Source organism: Lithobates pipiens, unplaced genomic scaffold (genome assembly GCF_037356315.1).
Source record: "Lithobates pipiens isolate NorthernLeopardFrog02 unplaced genomic scaffold, aLitPip1_a1.2 Scaffold_16, whole genome shotgun sequence".
Lineage (NCBI taxonomy): Eukaryota > Metazoa > Chordata > Amphibia > Anura > Ranidae > Lithobates > Lithobates pipiens.
Genome location: NW_027507748.1, coordinates 131841 through 156261, shown reverse-complemented (window position 1 = coordinate 156261; position 24421 = coordinate 131841). Strand labels below are relative to the sequence as shown.

Here is a 24421-nt window from a genome sequence, read left to right as displayed (position 1 = left end):
ACTGCTGGGTATGTCGGATTTGACTAAGGACATTTGGGTTCGGCAAGCCATGAAGGGGTACAGGAAGGGGCACAGGAGGCAGGATGGGAGGCGGCCTATTACGTTTGCGAATTTGTTGATGCTGGGGGAACACTTGGAGTCGGTGTGTTCCTCTATGTATGAGGATGTTTTGTTTTTGGCCGCTTTTTCGTTGGCCTTTTTTGGGGCGTTTCGCGTTAGCGAATTGGTGAGCCCTTCTCGGCGGATTGCGGGCGGATTGGGTAATCAGGATGTCGAGGTGTTAGTGGATAAGGTGTTCTGTGCGGCTACAGAGGTCAAAAACCGATCAAAGGGGAGTGGGAGTGCAGATAGGTTTGTACGCTATTCAGGGGTGTGCGGTATGCCCTGTTCGGACTGCAAAAGAAGTCCGGACCGTTTTCGGTTGTTGCTTCCAGAAGCGGACAGAGAAGGCATTCCATGCCCAGACTATCTGTGGGAAGTTGTATGAAGGAAGTATCTGAAGCCATTCAGAGGTATTTAGCGCCCAAGACGTGGGCCAACTACTCAGCAGCCTGGAGAAGTTGGCTGTCCTTTGCCAGTGTGGGAGGTTTTCCTTTTAACAAACCATCCAAAGACAGGCTTTTAGCCTTAATGGATAGTTTAATGCAGCAAAGCTACTCATATAGTTATGTAACGAAAGCTTTGGCTGGTATCTCCTTTTTCTTTAAGCTGAGGGGTCTGCAACCTTGTTCTTCCTATTTTTCTTTGAAACAGGCACTAAAGGGTTACAGGAGGTCAACAGTCTTGGTGGATGATAGAAGACCGATCTCCCACGACATCCTTGGTGGCCTTTGTAGGATGACTGAAGTCATATGTTTCTCGGCTTATGAGGTTTTACTGTTCAAGACAGCATTTACACTGGCCTTTTTCAGAGCGTTCCGCATTTCTGAATTGGTGCCTGCAAATAGACTGGGTGTTTCAGGTATTAGGAATGAGCGGGTGGTGGTGGACAGCTATGGGGTACACATTTGGTTGCAATATTCCAAGATGGATCAATGTGGCAATGGTAAGAGTGAGTCCCGCAGCTAGCATCCACAAGGGGGAGGTAGGTGCAGGGATGGCATGATATGTGTTGGACTGCACAGTCGCCGTTTTAAGGGGAGTGTATGGCCGCTTTAAGGATTAGGGGTGGGCGGAGCCAGGGGCGGAGCCACGGTGTCCATCTCGTGGTAGCAGGGACAGTGCTAGCAGTTGGTGAGCAGAGGAGGAAGCAATCCCCACCCACCCTCCCTGGTTTGGTACTGGGAATCGGTCTCGGGTGATAGTGTGTTTCATTGGGCGGTTCAGGGGGCTTTAGTTGAGGAAGTGAGGTACAGGTAAAAAGGCCTGTTGTACCCATCCATGGGATGGGAGTGGTTGTAGGTACTTCCAGGTTACGAGGGTTTAACCTGGAAGGGTTTTAAACGGGTAGGTCACTGCTACAGTTGGTTATAGCCTCCGAGACAGGGGTAGTCGTCTGGAGGTCAAGAGGTTACAGTTGAAGTTGTTGGCAGTGACCATTTTATGTTGTGATGCTACGTACCCATGACCCCTTGGAAAGGCTGCGAAAGTTTCTTACCGTATTTAAATGTTGGTATTTATTAAAGATTATATTTTGGTTAATAAAAAGTTTAGGCCTGATGGCCATTTACTCCAAAATCTGTCCAGTCGTTTGTTAAGAGGGACAAGGTTTGGGAGGGGGCGGGTAAGCCGGGTTATGAAGGTTCCGAGATAATGTAAAATATAACACTGGGTTGTGTCCTACAGATGTCATGGGTCCATTTGCAGGAATTCAGGGATATATTTGTGTGCCCAGTAGCAGCTGTTAAACAATTCTTGGCTATTAGACCACCGGGAATGGGGCATTTCCTGATTCACGCAGATTTGAGGCCTCTGACAAAATATCAATTTGATGCAGTACTCAAAAGATGTTCAGAACGGCTGGGTTTGAGTGACTTCAAATTCTCATCACACTCATTTAGGATAGGTGCAGCTTCTGAAGCGGCCCGGTCAGGGTTCCCGGATGCGGACATTAAAGAAATGGGGAGGTGGAAGTCCCAATGTTTTCGGTTATATGTACGACCTAATCTCTTTGTTTAATTTCCAGGTGCACAAAACACGGTGTGGATATTGGGACATTCGTTTATATACTGGGCGCAAAAAAGAGCGGCTCAACGCAGTTATTCAACGAATCTATCATTACAACCAGAATCTTTTCAGTTACTTTGGAAGGGCATTAGAGGACTTCAGTGGTATCAACTCTATTTTCAGTTAAATAGGTTATGTCAAATACACGGACCCGTCACACACACTGACTGTTAAAAACGAGAGTACGAGAGTAAAGTAGTAAAAATGCAAATGTAGTGTAAATACAACTCTACATACTCACTCACAGGGGCGTTTCTTAATGAATAGCAAAGTCTTTGTGTAATATGTGAATCAGTAAAGTCTGTCTTCCTTCAAGGCATTTCAAACGTACTTTCAGGAGTAGAAATTGAAGAATCCTTCGTTCATCCAATAGTTCGTTTATTATTCGGAAAGACAAGCAAAGACAAGATTGACATCTGGTAACATATGGCATGGTGATGGCCTCAGAAGGAGGAATGGGTCTTCTGATCTACATTCTCCAAAGTGTAGAATCCTTTCTCTTCCCACCAATCCTCCCTTTCCTATAACCCTAGTCCATTCTTATACTGTTTCAAGATGTTATGTCAGCATATCCTAATAACACCCACATTTGCATATATATACCCAATATGGTTCAGTCTATAGATAAGTAGCATAACTCCACCCATTGTCCTGACATAGTAACTCAAAAATAGAAATACCTACTCAGCAAAACCACTCCTCTCTATATGATCTGCTGTTGTGTGACCTTCAGAAACCATCACTTACCACCGAACATATAACTTACATATATTTTCAGAAACTTTTATCTTTTAAGATATTAATTACCTCAAAAACTTCTAACATATTCCCCCTCAATGCACTATAATCAACAAATAATAAGTGCATTCATCTTAAATAATAAATGTTTCTGATTCTCTTTTTTTCCAATACAAACAATACAATAAACATTAATACAATACACATTAATACATTTTAGTGAGTCAGAATTTGTACATAAACATTTTCAAAAATTCTGAGATGTTTCTATGAAAAATATTTAAATATTTCATTCCATTGAGAAAGTATAAACTATTATATTTAATTTTAATTAATTCTCCATCTAAATCATGTAATATTAAATATTTTCTTCTTTCAACTTTATAAATGTATTTAACTTCTTGTGAAACTCTTATAACTTTAACCATATCATATAAATATTTTATGGATAATCTATGATCTTACTTTAAAAATGATCTTCTTTTCAAGTATATTATTCCATTATATGACACATTCTCTATGTGTATTCTTATCTGTGAAACCACTGACCTACTGACCTTTAGTCATAAACCTTGGTCATAAAGAACAACTGGTACCAAAATGACATTCACACAACTTAAATATTAGCTAAATCACTCACATTTCATTTATGGCGCCCTTTCATACACATTTTGAATCAATTGCTCCAGATGTACTGGATCACTGGATCAGATAAACCAGAAGTCATTTTCCGACTAAAAATACTTGTCATAATTTGTCTACCTTTTTTTGTTTCTTCCAATAATCAATTTATAAAATTGTTTCATTCTAATCATAATACAGATTTGAAACAAAATGCATAAAAACTTTCCCATTATTCGATTGTCATATTTTATATATTCTATCTATCATTCTATTTATTTTTTTTATTTATTTATCCATCTATCCATGACCAGCAAACAACTATTTCTATTTATTTTTTTTTAAACATTTCAAAATTATTTAAATTCAACAATAACTTTGTTTAGACACATTGAAATCCTTTTCTTCATATACTCTAATTATACCTTTTTGTCTTTCCTATTATCTTATTACTATCATCATTATTCATAATTCATAAAAAAATTCTTATGAGAAGCACATCCTAACTCCCCCTCACATAATGATCGACCGATCAATATGTCGCTTTTGATGCAAGTCCATATGAATAAATCATTGAAATTCACCAAAAAATGATAGTCCTTGATAACATAATAAAAAAATAATGTCCCCCCTCCGCAACGGTTTATTTTGATGTAAGTTTTAATTATGGGCTCCGAGACCTTCCGGGACTTCGAGACCTTATTACATCTCACTTCGACACCTTCCACCCTCACCCACAGAGATCTCCTTTGAGAGTGATCTGACTTTTACTGGACTTACCTCAGTCGGGTGTGACTTAGAACTACACCTGACCCCAGTATATACGTATCCAACTTTAATGTGTGTTCCCCCATACACGCAGCTACACAAGCTCTAACTTCTATAGTACTCCCATCCTATTCCCCCCTTATCGCCTCCCCTTTTACCTACTCTTACCCCTACCCACTCCCCTCTCTTTCACAGGCCTACAGACGATTGGGTTCCTCTCTGCTGCCCTCTTCGCCCCGGAGGTGCACCGCCTCACTCTGATACTCCACTCATGTCTAAGAAACTACCCATGATGAACACCGTAAACTCCAAAACCACCCTCCCCTCGCTCAAAATAGCTTCTCTTAACGTAAAAGGTCTAAATATCCCAGAAAAACGAAAATCGATCCTATTAAGCATGCAACGATTGAAAGCAGATGTAGTCTTCCTACAGGAAACACACTTTCATTCCCCGAAAATTCCCAAATTATCTTCGGATTTTTACCCTACCTACTACCATGCTACATCCCCAACCTCTAAAACCAAGGGTGTATCTATCCTGTTCTCTAAACATGCCCCTATACAGATTTCCGAAACACTACAGGATGAGCAGGGTAGATACATCTTTCTCAAAGGCACTTGGCACAACAAACCTATAACATTGGCCAATTTATATAGCCCAAATAAAACCCAAGTATCCTTTTTTCGTGCCGTCTCCACCAAATTACAGGAATTCCAATCAGGTATTTTGCTCTTGGGTGGTGACTTCAATGTCCCTCTGGACCCACTGGTGGACACATCCACGGGCTCTTCCTCTCTACCTTATAGAGCACTACGTCAGATTAAGCTTTGCCTCCAAAAACTCTCTCTCCATGACACATGGCGCACAACACATCCTACAATGAAAGACTTTACCTTCTACTCATCCCCTCACAACAGATACTCACGAATTGACTATTTATTCCTGACTCAACCTGATCTTGCCTATCTGACAAATGCGACAATAGAACCGATGACTCACTCAGACCACCACCCTATAACGGCTACGCTGACACTTCCCGATAGACTGACTCGTACCCAAATTTGGAGACTAGACTCCGCTATCCTCTCAGACGTAGGGAACATAGCGGAACTCAGAACTTGCTTGAATGACTATTTTAAAGAGAATGACACACCAGACACTCCTTTAATGACCCAATGGGCTGCCCATAAGTGCGTTATAAGAGGAAAAATGATCTCTATCTCAGCCAAAGCTAAAAGAGACAAACAGAAGTATCTTCAACAATTATTTGACAAACTCAAAACACTAGAGTCGACCCACAAACGTACCCTAGCCTCTCAAACATTCCAAGACCTCCAAGCTACCAGGACTCAAATACAGGAGGAACTAGGTAAACACATTAGGAAACGATACATGCTATCCCAAAGATACTTTTACGAATTCGGGAACAAAAGCAGTAAAATGTTAGCAAGGGCACTCCATTCTAAAAAGACTGGATCTACCGTTCATTGTTTAAACTCCCCGACGGGAATTAAACACACCAAAAATAATGAGATTGCACGGGAATTTGAGCAATTCTACGCTAAACTGTACAATTTAAAAGGATCTGATAACCACCCGCCCCCTTCCCAAGCTAGACTACGACAAATGACGGAATTTTTAAACAAATATTGCCCAAAACTCTTAACACAGGACCTCCTAGCTGACCTGGAAGGTCCCATTACCCAAGCTGAATGGGACAAAGCTCTTAAACAAACAAAATCAGGCAAAAGCCCAGGCCCGGACGGACTGCCTGCAGTCTATTACAAAACTTTCTCAGATATTTTACATAAGCCATTCTTATCAGCTTTCAACTCTCTTTCTGACACGACTCATATGCATAAAGAGATGCTTGAAGCTCACATAGTGGTTATACCCAAAGAAGACAAAGACCCCACACAACCAGCTAGCTACAGACCAATATCCCTACTTAATGCGGACATCAAAATCTTCGCCAAAATCTTGGCCAATAGGATACTCCCCATTCTGCCCTCCCTCATTGCTAAGGACCAAGTGGGATTTGTCCCCAACCGTGAAGCTAGGGATAACACTGTCAAAGCTATAAACTTACACCACATTATCACAACTTCCAAAAGTAAGGGATTTTTCTTATCCCTTGATGCGGAGAAGGCATTCGACAGGGTAGCATGGGATTACATGCAAGCTGTCTTACAATCCTTTGGCTTTGGTCCACAATTTTCCACCCTTGTTAACTCTCTATACCACAACCCAACGGCCAAAGTCCGTGTCAATAATGCCCTGTCAAATGCCTTCTCCATATCCAATGGAACCAGACAGGGATGCCCCCTGTCTCCTATCCTCTTTATTCTTACCCTTGAACCCCTTCTTAACAGCCTTAGACAAAACCCCGATATATCAGGAATCAAGACCACAACCAAAGAATACAAACTTGCTGCCTTTGCAGACGATATCCTACTTTTCCTTACACATCCGCACACATCAATTCCGATTTTACTGAGTGAATTTAAAAATTTCAACATACTATCCAACCTGAAAATTAATTTCTCTAAATCATATGCCCTCAATGTCTCCCTCCCCCCTGAAGACGTACTCCACTGTAAAGCGAACTTCCCATTTCACTGGAATGACCACTCCATTACCTACCTGGGCATACAACTGACGACCCACCTAAAAGACCTATACATAAGAAACTTCCACACCATATTACAAAAAATTATCTCCGACCTGAAACGATGGGATAAGCCAATATTTTCGTGGTTCGGCAGAGCCGCCATATTAAAAATGAATGTTCTACCGAGACTATTATACATACTTCAGACGATCCCCATACATCTTCCACAATCGTTCTTCCAATCCTACAGAAGCATATGTTCCAGATTTCTCTGGGGCTCCCGCAGACCGAGGATCAAATACACCTCCCTGACTCGACCGAAACATTTCGGTGGCATAGGCCTTCCAGACCTTTCGAACTACTATCATGCAGTTCAGCTCACTAGAATTGTAGATTGGAATACCCAGTCGCCTAACAAAGACTGGATATCCCTAGAATCCTCATGCACTATAATGCCACTCAGATCCCTCCCGTGGATTCAGTCTTCGCTTTCCCAAAAGGAAATCAAGATACACCCACTCATAGCTCCGACTTTACGATGTTTCCGAAAACTATGCACACAGTCCTCCATCTCTTCCATCACGAGCCCTCTAACTCCACTTAAACTAAACCCTGACTTCCCGCCTGGGATGTACCCCAACTTCCTCCAAGGCCACTGGTCACGACCACAAGTCCTTTTACAACATTTTTATAACAATGGACACCCTAAATCATCTTCCCAATTAGCTAGTGAGATGCAAACGACCCCTATTCCCTTCTGGACCTTCCAACAACTATCCCATTTCCTCAAAAAACTGGGGAATGTGACAGACCCTTCGAGACAATTAACGCCCTTTGAACAACTCTGCGCCGCAGATTCACCCCACACACACCTTATCTCCCAAACACATTCTCTCTTATTTGGAGATTGCAAATCTAACGACCTTCGAACCTGTACAGCTTGGGAACAAGACCTGAACCTTACACTTACAGAAGATGACTGGGACAACATATTTCGTAACATCCATAAGGGTTCCACAAATGTATCCGTTCAAGAAACGGGATACAAAATTCTCTCCCGTTGGTATAAAACACCAGAGAGGCTACACAAATGGGACTCCTCCATTTCAGAAACATGCTGGAGATGCCAACAAAACCGAGGCACCCTGCTCCACGTCTGGTGGACCTGCCCCTCTCTCCAACCCTTCTGGACAACCATACATCAATTGATAAAAACCATAACGACCTATGAAGTACCTTACTGCCCTGCTCAATTCCTTCTACACCACACTACTCTGTCGCAATCTACATATCGCAAATCCATTATAATACATATGATCAATGCTGCTAAGCAATGTATTCCGATCCATTGGAAATCCCGCTCTGTCCCTACCGTCCACACTTGGTTTCTGAAAATGCAAAGGATAGCGGACATGGAAGAACTAATTCACAGCCAAAGATACACCAAGTACATATGGGTCAAAATGGGCATGTTGGAAACACTTCTTAACTACACCAGATTTCGACCGCATTATAACGCGTAGCAACTAGTTTAACTGACAGAACTGGACCCGCACCCTACATCCCAACCTGTGTCCTATTTTCTTTGGCCTTCTTTCACACCAATCTGACTAACTTCCCTTTACTGCATCCCCCCCCCCAGGAAATATATCAGACATCCCTTATCCCCGACCCTTTTACCCCTATAAACTAGCATAGGGTTGCACCATCACACAACCCTCCCGCCCATCGCCTTGTTCTCTTCACCCCCTACTTCTGACTAAGAGCAGCGGAGTCGAACCCACTATCCCCCCCCCTCTCACCCACCCCCCCTTCCCCTACTTTTTCCTCCGCCCTACCCCCCACCTCCCCCCCCCCCCCTCCTTCTCCTTGGCTTATAGTAAGATAATTATCATTCACTGCTTACTGAAACGAAAATGTTATATAGCTAACGGACCCCCATAAAGAAGTCTATTTGCGCAAATTCCACTGTCCGGGTGGTTCAACAATTATATTAGGATCTTAAAGTTCATACTTGATTTTCACTGTTCTGCGAGCTATTATATGTACAACAAGCTCTATATGCCTTACCTTTTGTAACAGCTGTTAATCATATGTTTTTTCTTGCTGTATTGTTTTTACACTTAATAAAATTCTTTGAAAAAAAATAAAAAAATAAAAAAAAATAATAATTTTTGAAAAAACAAGAAATATTAACAAATAGAAATGTAGTTGTGCTTGTTGCATTGTCATAGAAGAATTTTAAAAAAACTAAATAAAAAAATTGTTTTCTTTAAATTTAGAAACAAAAGACATATCTATAAAAGAAAATGAAAACAAGTATCAAATTCTTTTAAAAATTATGTTTTCCTAAATAATTTTCATTAATCAATGTAAACCATTTTAGAATGATAATCCTTTCTGTGTTTACCCATTTTATTCTTATTTTTACCAATTATTTTTATTTTTACCAATACTTTTGAAACAAAAAACTATAATCCCAATGTACCTTAAAAATAACAAAATAATTTTCCCAACTGATATCCCAGTTGACATCCTTGGTACCATAACGTTAGCTACTGGAATAAATTACTAAACATACTCATTAGAAATAGAAATCTCATTCAAGACATCATTTCTATTTAAATTTAGCAAAGGCCTAGCCATATTTTGTGAACAAACTTCTGAAATACCTATTCCTCTTGTTTGCAAAATTTGCAACCACACTACTTTCTATACAACAGATAATATAAAAAACTAAGTATGCTAATCTCAAAAGACTGTCATTAACTCAAAAAATTAACAAACCCTATGTTTAGAAAATAATAAAGTTTTTAAACTAAAACTATAGCAGGTAAATACATCACCCAATATTTACCTTTATCATCTTAACCAATACTATTCATACGTTCTACAATACCTGAGTACTTAAGATGATAAGAAACAAAAACTTTACTAAACCTAAAATTGCATACATGTCCTTCACTACCTGTCCTATAAAATTTTAAATCATTAACTGATTCCATGGTTTGAAAACCAACCCCAATGAAATATGACATAAGTTCACAACAACTTAGCTTTTATAAAAAATATTATTTTTTCTAGAATTACCTCAATTAATTTATCAAAAAGAAACATTAACTAAAAAAACAACATCCTTGTAATCCTCCTGTAGCAAGTGAAAAAACTAATATAATCAATCTATATAGATTTGCCAAATCCCTCAATACTTTGTAGTATCAGGTTAGGCCTCTAAACAAATAAAACAATTTTCAGAAGTTTGATGACAAAGTGTTCTAAAAATGAGTAGTTCAGAATTTTTTCATTAGCTAAAACAAAAAAAAATCAACCAGTCAAGTACCTGGATATGCAAAAAGAAATATTTTTCCATTTAAAAATAACTCTATCCATTATTGTTGGAATCCACTTATTTTTACAATAAATGTTATCTCCTTTATCAGTCTGTACTGACTCTAACTAAGACAACATGTCATAGTCCCCCTCATTATCCTGTGACTAATATTAAATCATGTAAAAGAATAATCTTGCCAGATTACTGTTTTTTTCTCTACGCTGACAATTTATTTTAATTTTGTAAAAGAACATTAATTTAGGTTGGGCTTTCCTAATTATTCTGTTTCTGAAAGAAATTTGATCATGTTGAAGTTTCTTTTCAGAACCCAGCATTCCCCTCATACAGTATGATTGAATGAACCACACCTGCTCTGTCACTGACTGCTAAACCAACACATGACAGTCTGAAATTCAGCTTTCAATGCGTCCACTAAAAGTTGAAAACGTGACATTCTCATGATTCATTTACACAACTGTGGCTCTGTCCCTCACACTACAACTGATCTTTTTAACATCCAATTGCCATTCGACAAAGCTGTGTATATTGACACCTCCTGTTTTCCTTGAAATAACACCTTTAGTGTAACATAAGATGTTTTTCAAAACAAATGGTGCTAAACCCACAATGTCTCAGATCTGTAGCATTGGACAATGCACCCCTAACACATTTATTTATAAATACCAATGAAATCTTCTCATCATCCACATACACTTAAATGTAAAATGACTGAGAGAGATTTCTATATTTACCAAAAATACTAAATTTATAAGGACTTTCTTCAGATCTTCAAATGTTTGTATATAAGTAAACTTTTGTTATTAAAAATATATTTGTCCTACAGTAAGCCTATATAATTCATTAAAATTTACTCAGACAGACACTTTGTCTGCAAAAATCTCAATGAACTCTCGAAAAAAGTTATTAAGGCCTAAAAAATCTTATTTTTTAAAAACAATTACTTTTAGTAAGTAATAATACCTTTTAAATATATATTTTCCTCATCAGTGAACTCTCTTCCAAGTATCTGGAAAATTTAACACAAAAATATATTGTGCTTTGATCCATTAAAGTGAAAAATGTCATGGCATGACTGATCTGCATCTCTCTGTTGGTAATACACATGTCACATACTCTTCAGAGAATGATCTGTTACTGACAGTCTTGGCTACCATGGTTTGTACACCCTACACTGTACAATTCGGTAACAATCTTGTTTCGCGTTTTTTAAAATGTTTAACCTTTTTAACACTTTTTAAACATATTTTGTTTGTACATCTGCGAGAAATCATGTAAACTATGTTATATGACTTTCCTGATTATAATAATGACAAAAAATTGTTTAGAAGACAATCTCGTGAAACTCACAGATTGGATCCTGCCCATGACCTGCGATTGGCCATTTCTCAGAGAAAACTCCTCCCACAACAAAAGTTCTTACTTTTACCAGAAATACTCATTTACAAAAACTTTTAACAATAGTTATTTTTTACAATTTTTAGATTGAACAAAAACTTTCATATTTTAATATTTTTTCTGGGTAATCTTAAGTAAATTAGAACAATTTACTACTTTTAATTTAATAACCAAATCCAAGTTTGTAAAAATTGCTCAATCCTTAACTTATAATATCCTTCAACCAAATCTTTAGAATTTTTGTAAAAAACACTAAACATCATGTTTTTTCCATTATCTCGATTTCATACAGTTCTTTCCACAATCTTAATCAATAATTTTTCTCTGAAAACTTTGTTCAGGGCTTAATACATAAAGATATACATGCAGTATTAAACTTAATTTTCTTCTTAATGAACTTCTTTACACTCTGGCATAAATTAATTAGCATGTATTCCTATATTCCATACATATGAAATATATACATTTCCCGATCGTACTGAGACTTACTTCTGAGCCTAGAGATGTTAACCATTGCCATATTACCCTTTTATATAAACAAACACACTCACCCCTTGTTAGTATGATAGTCCTGTGTGTACTTAAAATAAAACAAGAGATGAATAATGTCCTTTTAACTTTGTTGTTCGTTGCTTTATCTTTCTTTTTCTTTTCTTTAGTGGTAGCTCTTTGCCTTGTTTCTTGAATTCTTGAATTGTGTGCTGTAGTGTCTTGCCTGTTGATCTATTCTTTGCCTTTGTGCTTGGACCTTCCATCTTCAAACATCAAAATCCGACTTCCATATTAGCTCACCCAAAGTGTACATTCGCTTCTGTACCTACAATGGTGACTTTTTCAAATAACGTGAAGTCTTTGTTCCTATTTCAACACTTTTTTCTTTTTGGGTAACAACCCAATATTTCCTTATGTGAGACTCTCTCACCTTCTTAGGAACTAACCTTGGCAGATATCTTCACGTACGTAACTAAATTACGTCTTCACAAAGTCCTGGATTTTCCAAAAATAACTTGAAGTATACCGTCCAACTGGCCTTGTCAATCAACTTCGTAGGTTGTATCTTTTTTTTTAATTAATTCTGTGTACAGAGAGGTGAGAAAACAAAGAGAAAAAAAACTCACCCTCCACTGTTTTCTTTTTTCGGGACCGTTGTCGCATCTGACGCAAACGCCTCCTTCTAGGTTCTTTGATCATTTGTTGCCAAAACTTGACAAATCTCATTTTCCTCCCTTTGGCAAGGAGCAGGGAAAACAATTGATCATTTCGGCTGGCTTGACAATTCTAACACTGACACATCGCACACACTGACCCGTCACACACACTGACGCATCGCACACACGGACCCGTCACACACACTGACACATCGCACACACTGACCCGTCACACACACTGACGCATCGCACACACTGACCCGTCACACACACTGACACATCGCACACACTGACCCGTCACACACACTGACGCATCGCACACACTGACCCGTCACACACACTGACACATCGCACACACTGACCCGTCACACACACTGACGCATCGCACACACGGACCCGTCACACACACTGACACATCGCACACACTGACCCGTCACACACACTGACGCATCGCACACACGGACCCGTCACACACACTGACGCATCGCACACACTGACCCGTCACACACACTGACACATCGCACACACAGACCCATCACACACACTGACACATCGCACACACTGACACATCGCACACACTGACACATCACACACACTGACACATCACACACACTGACACATCGCACACACTGACACATCGCACACACTGACCCGTCACACACACTGACGCATCGCACACACTGACCCGTCGCACACACTGACGCATCGCGCACACTGACCCGTCACACACACTGACGCATCGCACACACTGACCCGTCACACACACTGACGCATCGCACACACGGACCCGTCACACACACTGACGCATCGCACACACTGACCCGTCACACACACTGACGCATCGCACACACTGACGCATCGCACACACGGACCCGTCACACACACTGACGCATCGCACACACTGACCCGTCACACACACTGACGCATTGCACACACTGACACATCGCACACACTGACCCGTCACACACACTGACACATCGCACACACGGACCCGTCACACACACTGACACCTTGAACACACTGACACGTCACCCACACTGATGCATCACACACACTAAAGCATCGCACACACTGACACATCACACACACTGACACATCACAACATGTATAAGATGTCAGTGTGTGCGATGTGTCAGTGTGTTCGACGGGTCAGTGTGTGCGATGCGTCAGTGTGTGCGATGCGTCAGTGTGGGCGATGCGTCAGTGTGTGCGATGCTTCAGTGTGTGCGATGCGTCAGTGTGGGCGATGCGTCAGTGTGTGCGACACGTCAGTGTGTGCGACGCGTCAGTGTGTGCGATGCTTCAGTGTGTGCGACGTTTCAGTGTGTGCGTTGTTTCAGTGTGTGCGATGTGTCAGTGTGTGTGACTTGTCAGTGTGTGTGATGCGTCAGTGTGTGTGACTTGTCAGTGTGCGATGCGTCAGTGTGTGCGATGCATCAGTGTGTGCGACGCGTCAGTGTGTGCGATGCGTCAGTGTGGGCGATGCGCCAGTGTGTGCGACACGTCAGTGTGTGCGACACGTCAGTGTGTGCGATGCGTCAGTGTGGGCGATGCGTCAGTGTGTGCGACACGTCAGTGTGTGCGACGCGTCAGTGTGTGCGACGCTTCAGTGTGTGCGACGTTTCAGTGTGTGCGTTGTTTCAGTGTGTGCGATGTGTCAGTGTGTGTGACTTGTCAGTGTGCGATGCGTCAGTGTGTGCGATGCATCAGTGTGTGCGACGCTTCAGTGTGTGCGACGTTTCAGTGTGTGCGATGTGTCAGTGTGTGTGACTTGTCAGTGTGCGATGCGTCAGTGTGTGCGATGCATCAGTGTGTGCGACGCGTCAGTGTGTGCGATGCGTCAGTGTGGGCGATGCGTCAGTGTGTGCGACACGTCAGTGTGTGCGACGTTTCAGTGTGTGCGACTTTTCAGTGTGTGCGACTTTTCAGTGTGTGCGACATTTCAGTGTGTGCGATGTGTCAGTGTGTGCGATGTGTGTGATGTGTCAGTGTGCGATGTGTCAGTGTGTGCGATGTGTGTGATGGGTCAGTGTGTGCGATGTGATGTGTCTGACGTGTCAGTGTGTGCGATGTGTCATTGTGTGTGCGATGTGTCAGTGTGTGTGAGGTGTCAGTGTGTGTGACGGGTCAGTGTGTGCGATGTGTCAGTGTGTGTGATGTGTGTGATGGGTCAGTGTGTGCGATGTGATGTGTGTGACGTGTCAGTGTGTGCGATGTGTCATTATGTGTGCGATGCGTCAGTGTGTGTGGCGTGTCAGTGTGTTCGAGGTGTCAGTGTGTGTGACGGGTCAGTGTGTGCGAAGCATCAGTGTGTGCAATGCGTCAGTGTGTTCGAGGTGTCAGTGTGTGTGTTGGGTCAGTGTGTGTGACGGGTCCGTGTGTGCGAAGCATCAGTGTGTGCAATGCGTCAGTGTGTTCGAGGTGTCAGTGTGTGTGATGTGTCAGTGTGTGTGACGGGTCAGTGTGTGCGATGCGTCAGTGTGTGTGATGTGTCAGTGATGTGCGATGCGTCAGTGTGTGTGATGTGTCAGTGTGTGTGATGTGTCAGTGTGTGCGATGCGTCAGTTTGTGCGATGCGTCAGTTTGTGTGATGTGTCAGTGTGTGTGATGCGTCAGTGTGTGATGAGTCAGTTTGTGTGATGTGTCAGTGTGTGCGATGCGTCAGTGTATGAGATGTGTGATGCGTCAGTGTGTGCGGTGCGTCAGTGTGTGATGTGTCAGTGTGTGCGATGCGTCAGTTTGTGCGATGCATCAGTGTGTGATGTGTCAGTGTGTGCGATGCGTCAGTTTGTGCGATGCATCAGTGTGTGAGATGTGTGATGTGTCAGTGTGTGCGATGCGTCAGTTTGTGCGATGCATCAGTGTGTGATGAGTCAGTTTGTGTGATGTGTCAGTTTGTGCGATGCATCAGTGTATGAGATGTGTGATGTGTCAGTGTGTGATTTGTCAGTGTGTGTGCGATGTGTCAGTGTGTGATGCGTCAGTGTGTGCGATGTGTCAGTGTGTGCGATGTGTCAGTGTGTGCGTGATGCGTCAGTGTGTGTGCGATGTGTCGGTGTGTGCGATGTGTCAGTGCGTGATGTGCGATGTTTCAGTGTGTGTGATGTGTCTATTTTCAGTTAAATAGGTTATGTCAAACACACTGATCCATCACACACACTGACACCTCGCACACACTGACACATCGCACACACTGATGCATCACACACACTGACGCATCGCACACACTAAAGCATCGCACACACTAAAGCATCGCACACACTGACACATCACAACATGTATAAGATGTCAGTGTGTGCGATGCGTCAGTGTGTGCGACGTGTCAATGTGTGCGATGCGTCAGTGTGTGTGACGCGTCAGTGTGTGCGACTTGTCAGTGTGTGCGATGTGTCAGTGTGTGCGATGTTTCAGTGTGTGTGATGTGTCAGTGTGTGCGATGTGTCAGTGTGTGTGCGATGTGTCAGTGTGCGTGCGATGTGTCAGTGTGTTCGAGGTGTCAGTGTGTGTGATGGGTCAGTGTGTGTGACTTGTCAGTGTGTGTGACTTGTCAGTGTGTGCGATGTGTCAGTGTGTGCGATGTTTCAGTGTGTGTGATGTGTCAGTGTGTGCGATGTGTCAGTGTGTGTGCGATGTGTCAGTGTGCGTGCGATGTGTCAGTGTGTTCGAGGTGTCAGTGTGTGTGACGGGTCAGTGTGTGTGATGTGTCATTGTGTGTGCGATGTGTCAGTGTGTTCGAGGTGTCAGTGTGTGTGACGGGTCAGTGTGTGTGATGTGTCATTGTGTGTGCGATGTGTCAGTGTGTGTGATGGGTCAGTGTGTGTGACTTGTCAGTGTGTGCGATGCGTCAGTGTGTGCGATGTGTCAGTGTGTGCGACGCGTCAGTGTGTGCGATGTGTCAGTGTGTGCGATGTGTCAGTGTGTGCGATGTTTCAGTGTGTGCAATGTGTCAGTGTGTGTGTGATGTGTGATGTGTCAGTGTGTGTGATGTGTCAGTGTGTGCAATGTTTCAGTGTGTGCGATGTGTCAGTGTGTGTGATGTGTCAGTGTGTGCGATGTGTCAGTGTGTGCGATGTGTCAGTGTGTGCGATGTGTCAGTGTGTGCGATGTGTCAGTGTGTGTGATGTGTCAGTGTGTGCGATGTGTCAGTGTGTGCGATGTGTCAGTGTGTGCGACGTGTCAGTGTGTGCGATGCGTCAGTGTGTGCGACGTGTCAGTGTGTGCGATGTGTCAGTGTGTGCGATGTGTCAGTGTGTGCGATGTGTCAGTGTGTGTGATGTGTGATGTGTCAGTGTGTGTGATGTGTCAGTGTGTGCAATGTTTCAGTGTGTGCGATGTGTCAGTGTGTGTGATGTGATTGTGTGATGTGTCAGTGTGTGCGATGTGTCAGTGTGTGTGATGTGATTGTGTGATGTGTCAGTGTGTGCGATGTGTCAGTGTGTGCGATGTTTCAGTGTGTGTGATGTGATTGTGTGATGTGTCAGTGTGTGCGATGTGTCAGTGTGTGTGATGTGATTGTGTGATGTGTCAGTGTGTGCGATGTGTCAGTGTGTGATGTGTCAGTGTGTGATGTGTCAGTGTGTGTGATGTGTCAGTGTGTGCGATGTGTCAGTGTGTGTGATGTGTCAGTGTGTGATGTGTCAGTGTGTGATGTTTCAGTGTGTGCGATGTGTCAGTGTGTGCGATGTTTCAGTGTGTGCGATGTGTCAGTGTGTGTGATGTGATTGTATGATGTGTCAGTGTGTGCGATGTGTCAGTGTGTGTGATGTGATTGTGTGATGTTTCAGTGTGTGTGATGTGTCAGTGTGTGCGATGTGTCAGTGTGTGCGATGTGTCAGTGTGTGTGATGTGATTGTGTGATGTGTCAGTGTGTGCGATGTGTCAGTGTGTGCGATGTGTCAGTGTGTGCGATGTGTCAGTGTCTGCGATGTGTCAGTGTGTGTGATGTGATTGTGTGATGTGTCAGTGTGTGTGATGTGTCAGTGTGTGCGCTGTGTCAATGTGTGCGATGTGTCAGTGTGTGTGATGTGATTGTGTGATGTGTCAGTGTGTGCGATGTGTCAGTGTGTGTGATGTGATTGTGTGATGTGTCAGTGTGTGCGATGTGTCAGTGTGTTCGAGGTGTCAGTGTGTGTGATGTGTCAGTGTGTTCGAGGTGTCAGTGTGTGCGATGTGTCATTGTGTGTGCGATGTGTCAGTGTGTGTGATGTGTCAGTGTGTGTGACGGGTCAGTGTGTGTGATGCGTCAGTGTGTGTGACGGGTCAGTGTGTGCGATGCGTCAGTTTGTGCGATGCGTCAGTGTGTGTGATGTGTCAGTGTGTGTGATGCGTCAGTGTGTGCGATGTGTGATGTGTCAGTGTGTGCGATGTGTGATGTGTCAGTGTGTTCGAGGTGTCAGTGTGTGTGATGGGTCAGTGTGTGTGACTTGTCAGTGTGTGCGATGCGTCAGTGTGTGCGATGTGTGATGTGTCAGTGTGTGCGATGTGTGATGTGTCAGTGTGTTCGAGGTGTCAGTGTGTGTGATGTGTCAGTGATGTGTGATGTGTCAGTGTGTGCGATGTGTCAGTGTGTGCGATGTGTCAGTGTGTGCGATGTGTCAGTGTGTGCGATGTGTCAGTGTGTGCGATGTTTCAGTGTGTGCAATGTGTCAGTGTGTGTGTGATGTGTGATGTGTCAGTGTGTGCGATGTGTCAGTGTGTGCGATGTGTCAGTGTGTGCGATGTGTCAGTGTGTGTGATGTGATTGTGTGATGTGTCAGTGTGTGCGATGTGTCAGTGTGTGCGATGTGTCAGTGTGTGTGATGTTTCAGTGTGTGCGATGTGTCAGTGTGTGTGATGTGATTGTGTGATGTGTCAGTGTGTATGATGTGTCAGTGTGTGCGATGTGTCAGTGTGTGCGATGTGTCAGTGTGTGTGATGTGATTGTGTGATGTGTCAGTGTGTGTGATGTGTCAGTGTGTGCGATGTGTCAGTGTGTGCGATGTGTCAGTGTGTGTGATGTGATTGTGTGATGTGTCAGTGTGTGCGATGTGTCAGTGTGTGTGATGTGATTGTGTGATGTGTCAGTGTGTGTGATGTGTCAGTGTGTGCGATGTGTCAATGTGTGCGATGTGTCAGTGTGTGTGATGTGATTGTGTGATGTGTCAGTGTGTGTGATGTGTCAGTGTGTGCGATGTGTCAGTGTGTGCAATGTGTCAATGTGTGTGATGTGTCAGTGTGTGTGATGTGATTGTGTGATGTGTCAGTGTGTGCGATGTGTCAGTGTGTGTGATGTGATTGTGTGATGTGTCAGTGTGTGCGATGTGTCAGTGTGTTCGAGGTGTCAGTGTGTGTGATGTGTCAATGTGTTCGAGGTGTCAGTGTGTGTGACGTGTCAGTGTGTGCGATGTGTCATTGTGTGTGCGATGTGTCAGTGTGTGTGACGGGTCAGTGTGTGCGATGTGATGTGTGTGACGGGTCAGTGTGTGTGATGCGTCAGTGTGTGTGACGGGTCAGTGTGTGCGATGCGTCAGTGTGTGTGATGTGTCAGTGTGTGCGATGTGTCAGTGTGTGCGATGTGTCAGTGTGTGCGATGCGTCAGTGTGTGATGTGTCAGTGTGATGTGTCAGTGTGTGCGATGTGTCAGTGTGTGCGATGCGTCAGTGTGTGATGTGTCAGTGTGTGCGATGTGTCAGTGTGTGCGATGTGTCAGTGTGTGATGTGTCAGTGTGTGTGATGTGTCAGTGTGTGCGATGTGTCAGTGTGTGTGATGTGTCAGTGTGTGCGATGCGTCAGTGTGTGATGTGTCAGTGTGTGTGATGTGTCAGTGTGTGCGATGTGTCAGTGTGTGTGATGTGTCAGTGTGTGCGATGCGTCAGTTTGTGCGATGCGTCAGTGTGTGCGACGTGTCAGTGTGTGCGATGTGTCAGTGTGTGCGATGCGTCAGTGTGTGCGATGTGTTAGTGTGTGCGATGTGTCAGTGTGTGCGATGTGTGATGTGTGTGTGATGTGTCAGTGTGTGTGATGTGTCAGTGTGTGCGATGTGTCAGTGTGTGCGATGTGTGATGTGTCAGTGTGTGTGATGTGTCAGTGTGTGTGCGATGTGTCAGTGTGTGTGACGTGTCAGTGATGTGCGATGTGTCAGTGTGTGCGATGCGTCAGTGTGTGCGATGTGTTAGTGTGTGCGATGTGTCAGTGTGTGCGATGTGTGATGTGTGATGTGTCAGTGTGTGCGATGTGTCAGTGTGTGCGATGTGTCAGTGTGTGCGATGTGTGATGTGTGTGTGATGTGTCAGTGTGTGTGATGTGTCAGTGTGTGCGATGTGTCAGTGTATGTGATGTGTCAGTGTGTGCGATGTGTCAGTGTGTGTGATGTGTCAGTGTGTGTGATGTGTCAGTGTGTGTGATGTGTCAGTGTGTGTGATGTGTCAGTGTATGTGATGTGTCAGTGTGTGCGATGTGTCAGTGTGTGCGATGTGTCAGTGTGTGTGATGTGTCAGTGTGTGTGATGTGTCAGTGTGTGCGATGTGTCAGTGTGTGCGATGTGTCAGTGTGTGCGATGTGTGATGTGTGTGTGATGTGTCAGTGTGTGTGATGTGTCAGTGTGTGCGATGTGTCAGTGTATGTGATGTGTCAGTGTGTGCGATGTGTCAGTGTGTGTGATGTGTCAGTGTGTGTGATGTGTCAGTGTGTGCGATGTGTCAGTGTGTGCGATGTGTGATGTGTCAGTGTGTGCGATGTGTCAGTGTGTGCGATGTGTGATGTGTGTGTGATGTGTCAGTGTGTGTGATGTGTCAGTGTGTGCGATGTGTCAGTGTGTGCGATGTGTGATGTGTCAGTGTGTGCGATGTGTCAGTGTGTGTGATGTGTCAGTGTGTGTGATGTGTCAGTGTGTGCGATGTGTCAGTGTGTGATGTGTCAGTGTGTACGATGTGTCAGTGTGTGTGATGTGTCAGTGTGTGTGATGTGTCAGTGTGTGCGATGTGTGATGTGTCAGTGTGTGTGATGTGTCAGTGTGTGCGATGTGTCAGTGTGTGTGATGTGTCAGTGTGTGCGATGTGTGATGTGTCAGTGTGTGCGATGTGTCAGTGTGTGTGATGTGTCAGTGTGTGTGATGTGTCAGTGTGTGCGATGTGTGATGTGTCAGTGTGTGCGATGTGTCAGTGTGTGTGATGTGTCAGTGTGTGCGATGTGTGATGTGTCAGTGTGTGCGATGTGTCAGTGTGTGATGTGTCAGTGTGTGCGATGTGTCAGTGTGTGTGATGTGTCAGTGTGTGCGACGTGTCAGTGTGTGTGATGTGTCAGTGTGTGCGATGTGTCAGTGTGTGCGATGTGTCAGTGTGTGCGATGCGTCAGTGTGTGATGTGTGATGTGTCAGTGTATGAGATGTGTGATGCGTCAGTGTGTGCGATGTGTGATTTGTGATGTGTCAGTGTGTGATGTGTGATTTGTGAGTGTGTTTGATGTGCGATGTGTGATGTGTCAGTGTGTGCGATGTGTGATGTGTCAGTGTGTGCGATGTGATGTGTCAGTGTGTGTGATGTGTCAGTTTGTGCGATGTGATGTGTCAGTGTGTGATGTGTGAGTGTGTGATGTGTGATGTATCAGTGTGTGTGATGTGTCAGTGTGTGCAATGTGTGTGATGTGATGTGTGATGTGTCAGTTTGTGATGTGTGATGTGTGATGTGTGTGATGTGTGATGTGTGTGATGTGTGATGTGTGTGATGTGTGTGATGTGTGTGATGTGTGATGTGTGTGATGTGTGTGATGTGTGTGATGTGTGTGATGTGTGATGTGTGTGATGTGTGGTGTGTGATGTGTGTGATGTGTGGTGTGTGTGATGTGTGTGATGTGTGTGATGTGTGTGATGTGTGATGTGATGTATGGTGTGTGGTGTGTGATGTGTGATGTGTGATGTGTGTGATGTGTGATGTGATGTGATGTGTGTGATGTGTGTGATGTGTGTGATGTGTGATGTGATGTGTGTGATGTGTGTGATGTGTGATGTGATGTGTGTGATGTGTGTGATGTGTGATGTGATGTGTGATGTGTGATGTGTGTGATGTGATGTATGGTGTGTGGTGTGTGATGTGTGATGTGTGATGTGTGTGATGTGATGTGATGTGTGTGATGTGTGATGTGATGTGATGTGATGTGTGATGTGTGATGTGATGTGTGTGGTGTGTGTGATGTGTGTGATGTGTGTGATGTGTGATGTGTGTGATGTGTGTGATGTGTGATGTGATGTGTGTGATGTGTGTGATGTGTGATGTCATGTGTGTGATGTGTGATGTGATGTGATGTGTGATGTGTGATGTGTGATGTGATGTGTGATGTGTGTGATGTGTGATGTGATGTGATGTGTGTGATGTGTGTGATGTGTGATGTGTGATGTGTTGATATGTGACGTGTGATGTGTGTGGTGTGTGGTGTGTGATGTGTGTGATGTGTGATGTGTGATGTGTTGATATGTGACGTGTGATGTGTGTGGTGTGTGGTGTGTGATGTGTGTGGTGTGTGATGTGTGTGGTGTGTGATGTGTGATGTGTGTGATGTGTGATGTGTGTGATGTGTGATGTGTGTGGTGTGTGATGTGTGGTGTGTGATGTGTGGTGTGTGATGTGTGATGTGTGTGATGTGTGATGTGTGTGATGTGTGATGTGTGATGTGTGTGGTGTGTGATGTGTGATGTGTGGTGTGTGGTGTGTGATGTGTGATGTGTGATGTGTGTGGTGTGTGATGTGTGATGTGTGGTGTGTGATGTGTGGTGCGTGATGTGTGTGGTGTGTGATGTGTGATGTGTGATGTGTGTGGTGTGTGATGTGTGGTGTGTGATGTGTGATGTTTGATGTGTGTGATGTGTGGTGTGTGATGTGTGATGTGTGATGTGTGTGTGATGTGTGGTGTGTGATGTGTGATGTGTGATGTGTGGTGTGTGATGTGTGGTGTGTGATGTGTGAGGTGTGATGTGTGATGTGTGTGGTGTGTGATGTGTGATGTGTGAGGTGTGATGTGTGGTGTGTGATGTGTGAGGTGTGATGTGTGATGTGTGTGATGTGTGATGTGTGATGTGTGATGTGTTGATATGTGACGTGTGATGTGTGATGTGTGTGGTGTGTGGTGTGTGATGTGTGTGGTGTGTGGTGTGTGATGTGTGTGGTGTGTGTGTGTGTGTGTGTGTGATGTGTATGTGTGTGATGTGTGATGTGTGTGGTGTGTGATGTGTGGTGTGTGATGTGTGATGTGTGATGTGTGTGATGTGTGATGTGTGATGTGTGGGTGTGTGATGTGTGATGTGTGATGTGTGATGTGTGGTGTGTGATGTGTGATGTGTGTGGTGTGTGGTGTGTGATGTGTGATGTGTGGTGTGTGATGTGTGTGTGTGATGTGTGTGGTGTGTGATGTGTGATGTGTGTGATGTGTGTGTGTGTGATGTGTGTGTGATGTGTGATGTGTGATGTGTGATGTGTGATGTGTGATGTGTGTGTGTGATGTGTGGTGTGTGATGGTGATGTGTGATGTGTGTGATGTGTGGTGTGTGATGTGTGATGTGTGTGTGATGTGTGTGATGTGTGGTGTGTGATGTGTGAGGTGTGATGTGTGTGGTGTGTGATGTGTGATGTGTGATGTGTGATGTGTGTGATGTGTGGTGTGTGATGTGTGAGGTGTGATGTGTGATGTGTGTGATGTGTGATGTGTGATGTGTGGTGTGTGATGTGTGAGGTGTGATGTGTGATGTGTGATGTGTGATGTGTGATGTGTGGTGTGAGGTGTGAGGTGTGATGTGTGATGTGTGGTGTGTGATGTGTGATGTGTGATGTGTGTGATGTGTGATGTGTGATGTGTGATGTGTGGTGTGTGATGTGTGGTGTGTGATGTGTGGTGTGTGATGTGTGATGTGTGATGTGTGGTGTGTGATGTGTGATGTGTGATGTGTGATGTGTGGTGTGTGATGTGTGGTGTGTGATGTGTGGTGTGTGATGTGTGATGTGTGGTGTGTGATGTGTGGTGTGTGATGTGTGGTGTGTGATGTGTGATGTGTGATGTGTGGTGTGTGATGTGTGATGTGTGATGTGTGATGTGTGGTGTGTGATGTGTGGTGTGTGATGTGTGGTGTGTGATGTGTGAGGTGTGATGTGTGGTGTGTGATGTGATGTGTGATGTGTGATGTGTGATGTGTGATGTGATGTGTGATGTGTGGTGTGTGATGTGTGGTGTGATGTGTGATGTGTGATGTGTGATGTGTGGTGTGTGATGTGTGATGTGTGATGTGTGATATGTGGTGTGTGATGTGTGATGTGTGATGTGTGGTGTGTGATGTGTGGTGTGTGATGTGTGGTGTGTGATGTGTGGTGTGTGATGTGTGATGTGTGATGTGTGATGTGTGATGTGTGATATGTGGTGTGATGTGTGGTGTGATGTGTGATGTGTGATGTGTGATGTGTGATGTGATGTGTGATGTGTGACGTGTGACGTGTGACGTGTGGTGTGTGATGTGATGTGTGTGATGTGTGATGTGTGATGTATGAGGTGTGATGTGTGGTGTGTGGTGTGATGTGTGGTGTGTGATGTGTGATGTGTGTGGTGTGATGTGTGTGGTGTGATGTGTGGTGTGTGATGTGTGATGTGTGTGGTGTGATGTGTGA

At 43.9% G+C, this 24421-nt stretch overlaps 1 protein-coding gene across 2 annotated transcripts in view; it reads right to left on the bottom strand.

Annotated features, from left to right (window-relative positions):
* Positions 1–24421, bottom strand: part of LOC143981519 (uncharacterized) — a 147273-nt gene that overhangs the window by 30764 nt on the left and 92088 nt on the right. Inside the window, exon 4 of one of the 2 annotated variants that reach the window (XM_077479388.1) lies at positions 12771–12878. The exons of the other annotated variant lie outside the window; for it this stretch is intronic. Coding sequence (XP_077335514.1) covers positions 12771–12878 — 108 coding nt within the window. The remainder of the gene's footprint in view (positions 1–12770; positions 12879–24421) is intronic. 2 annotated transcript variants of the gene reach the window in all.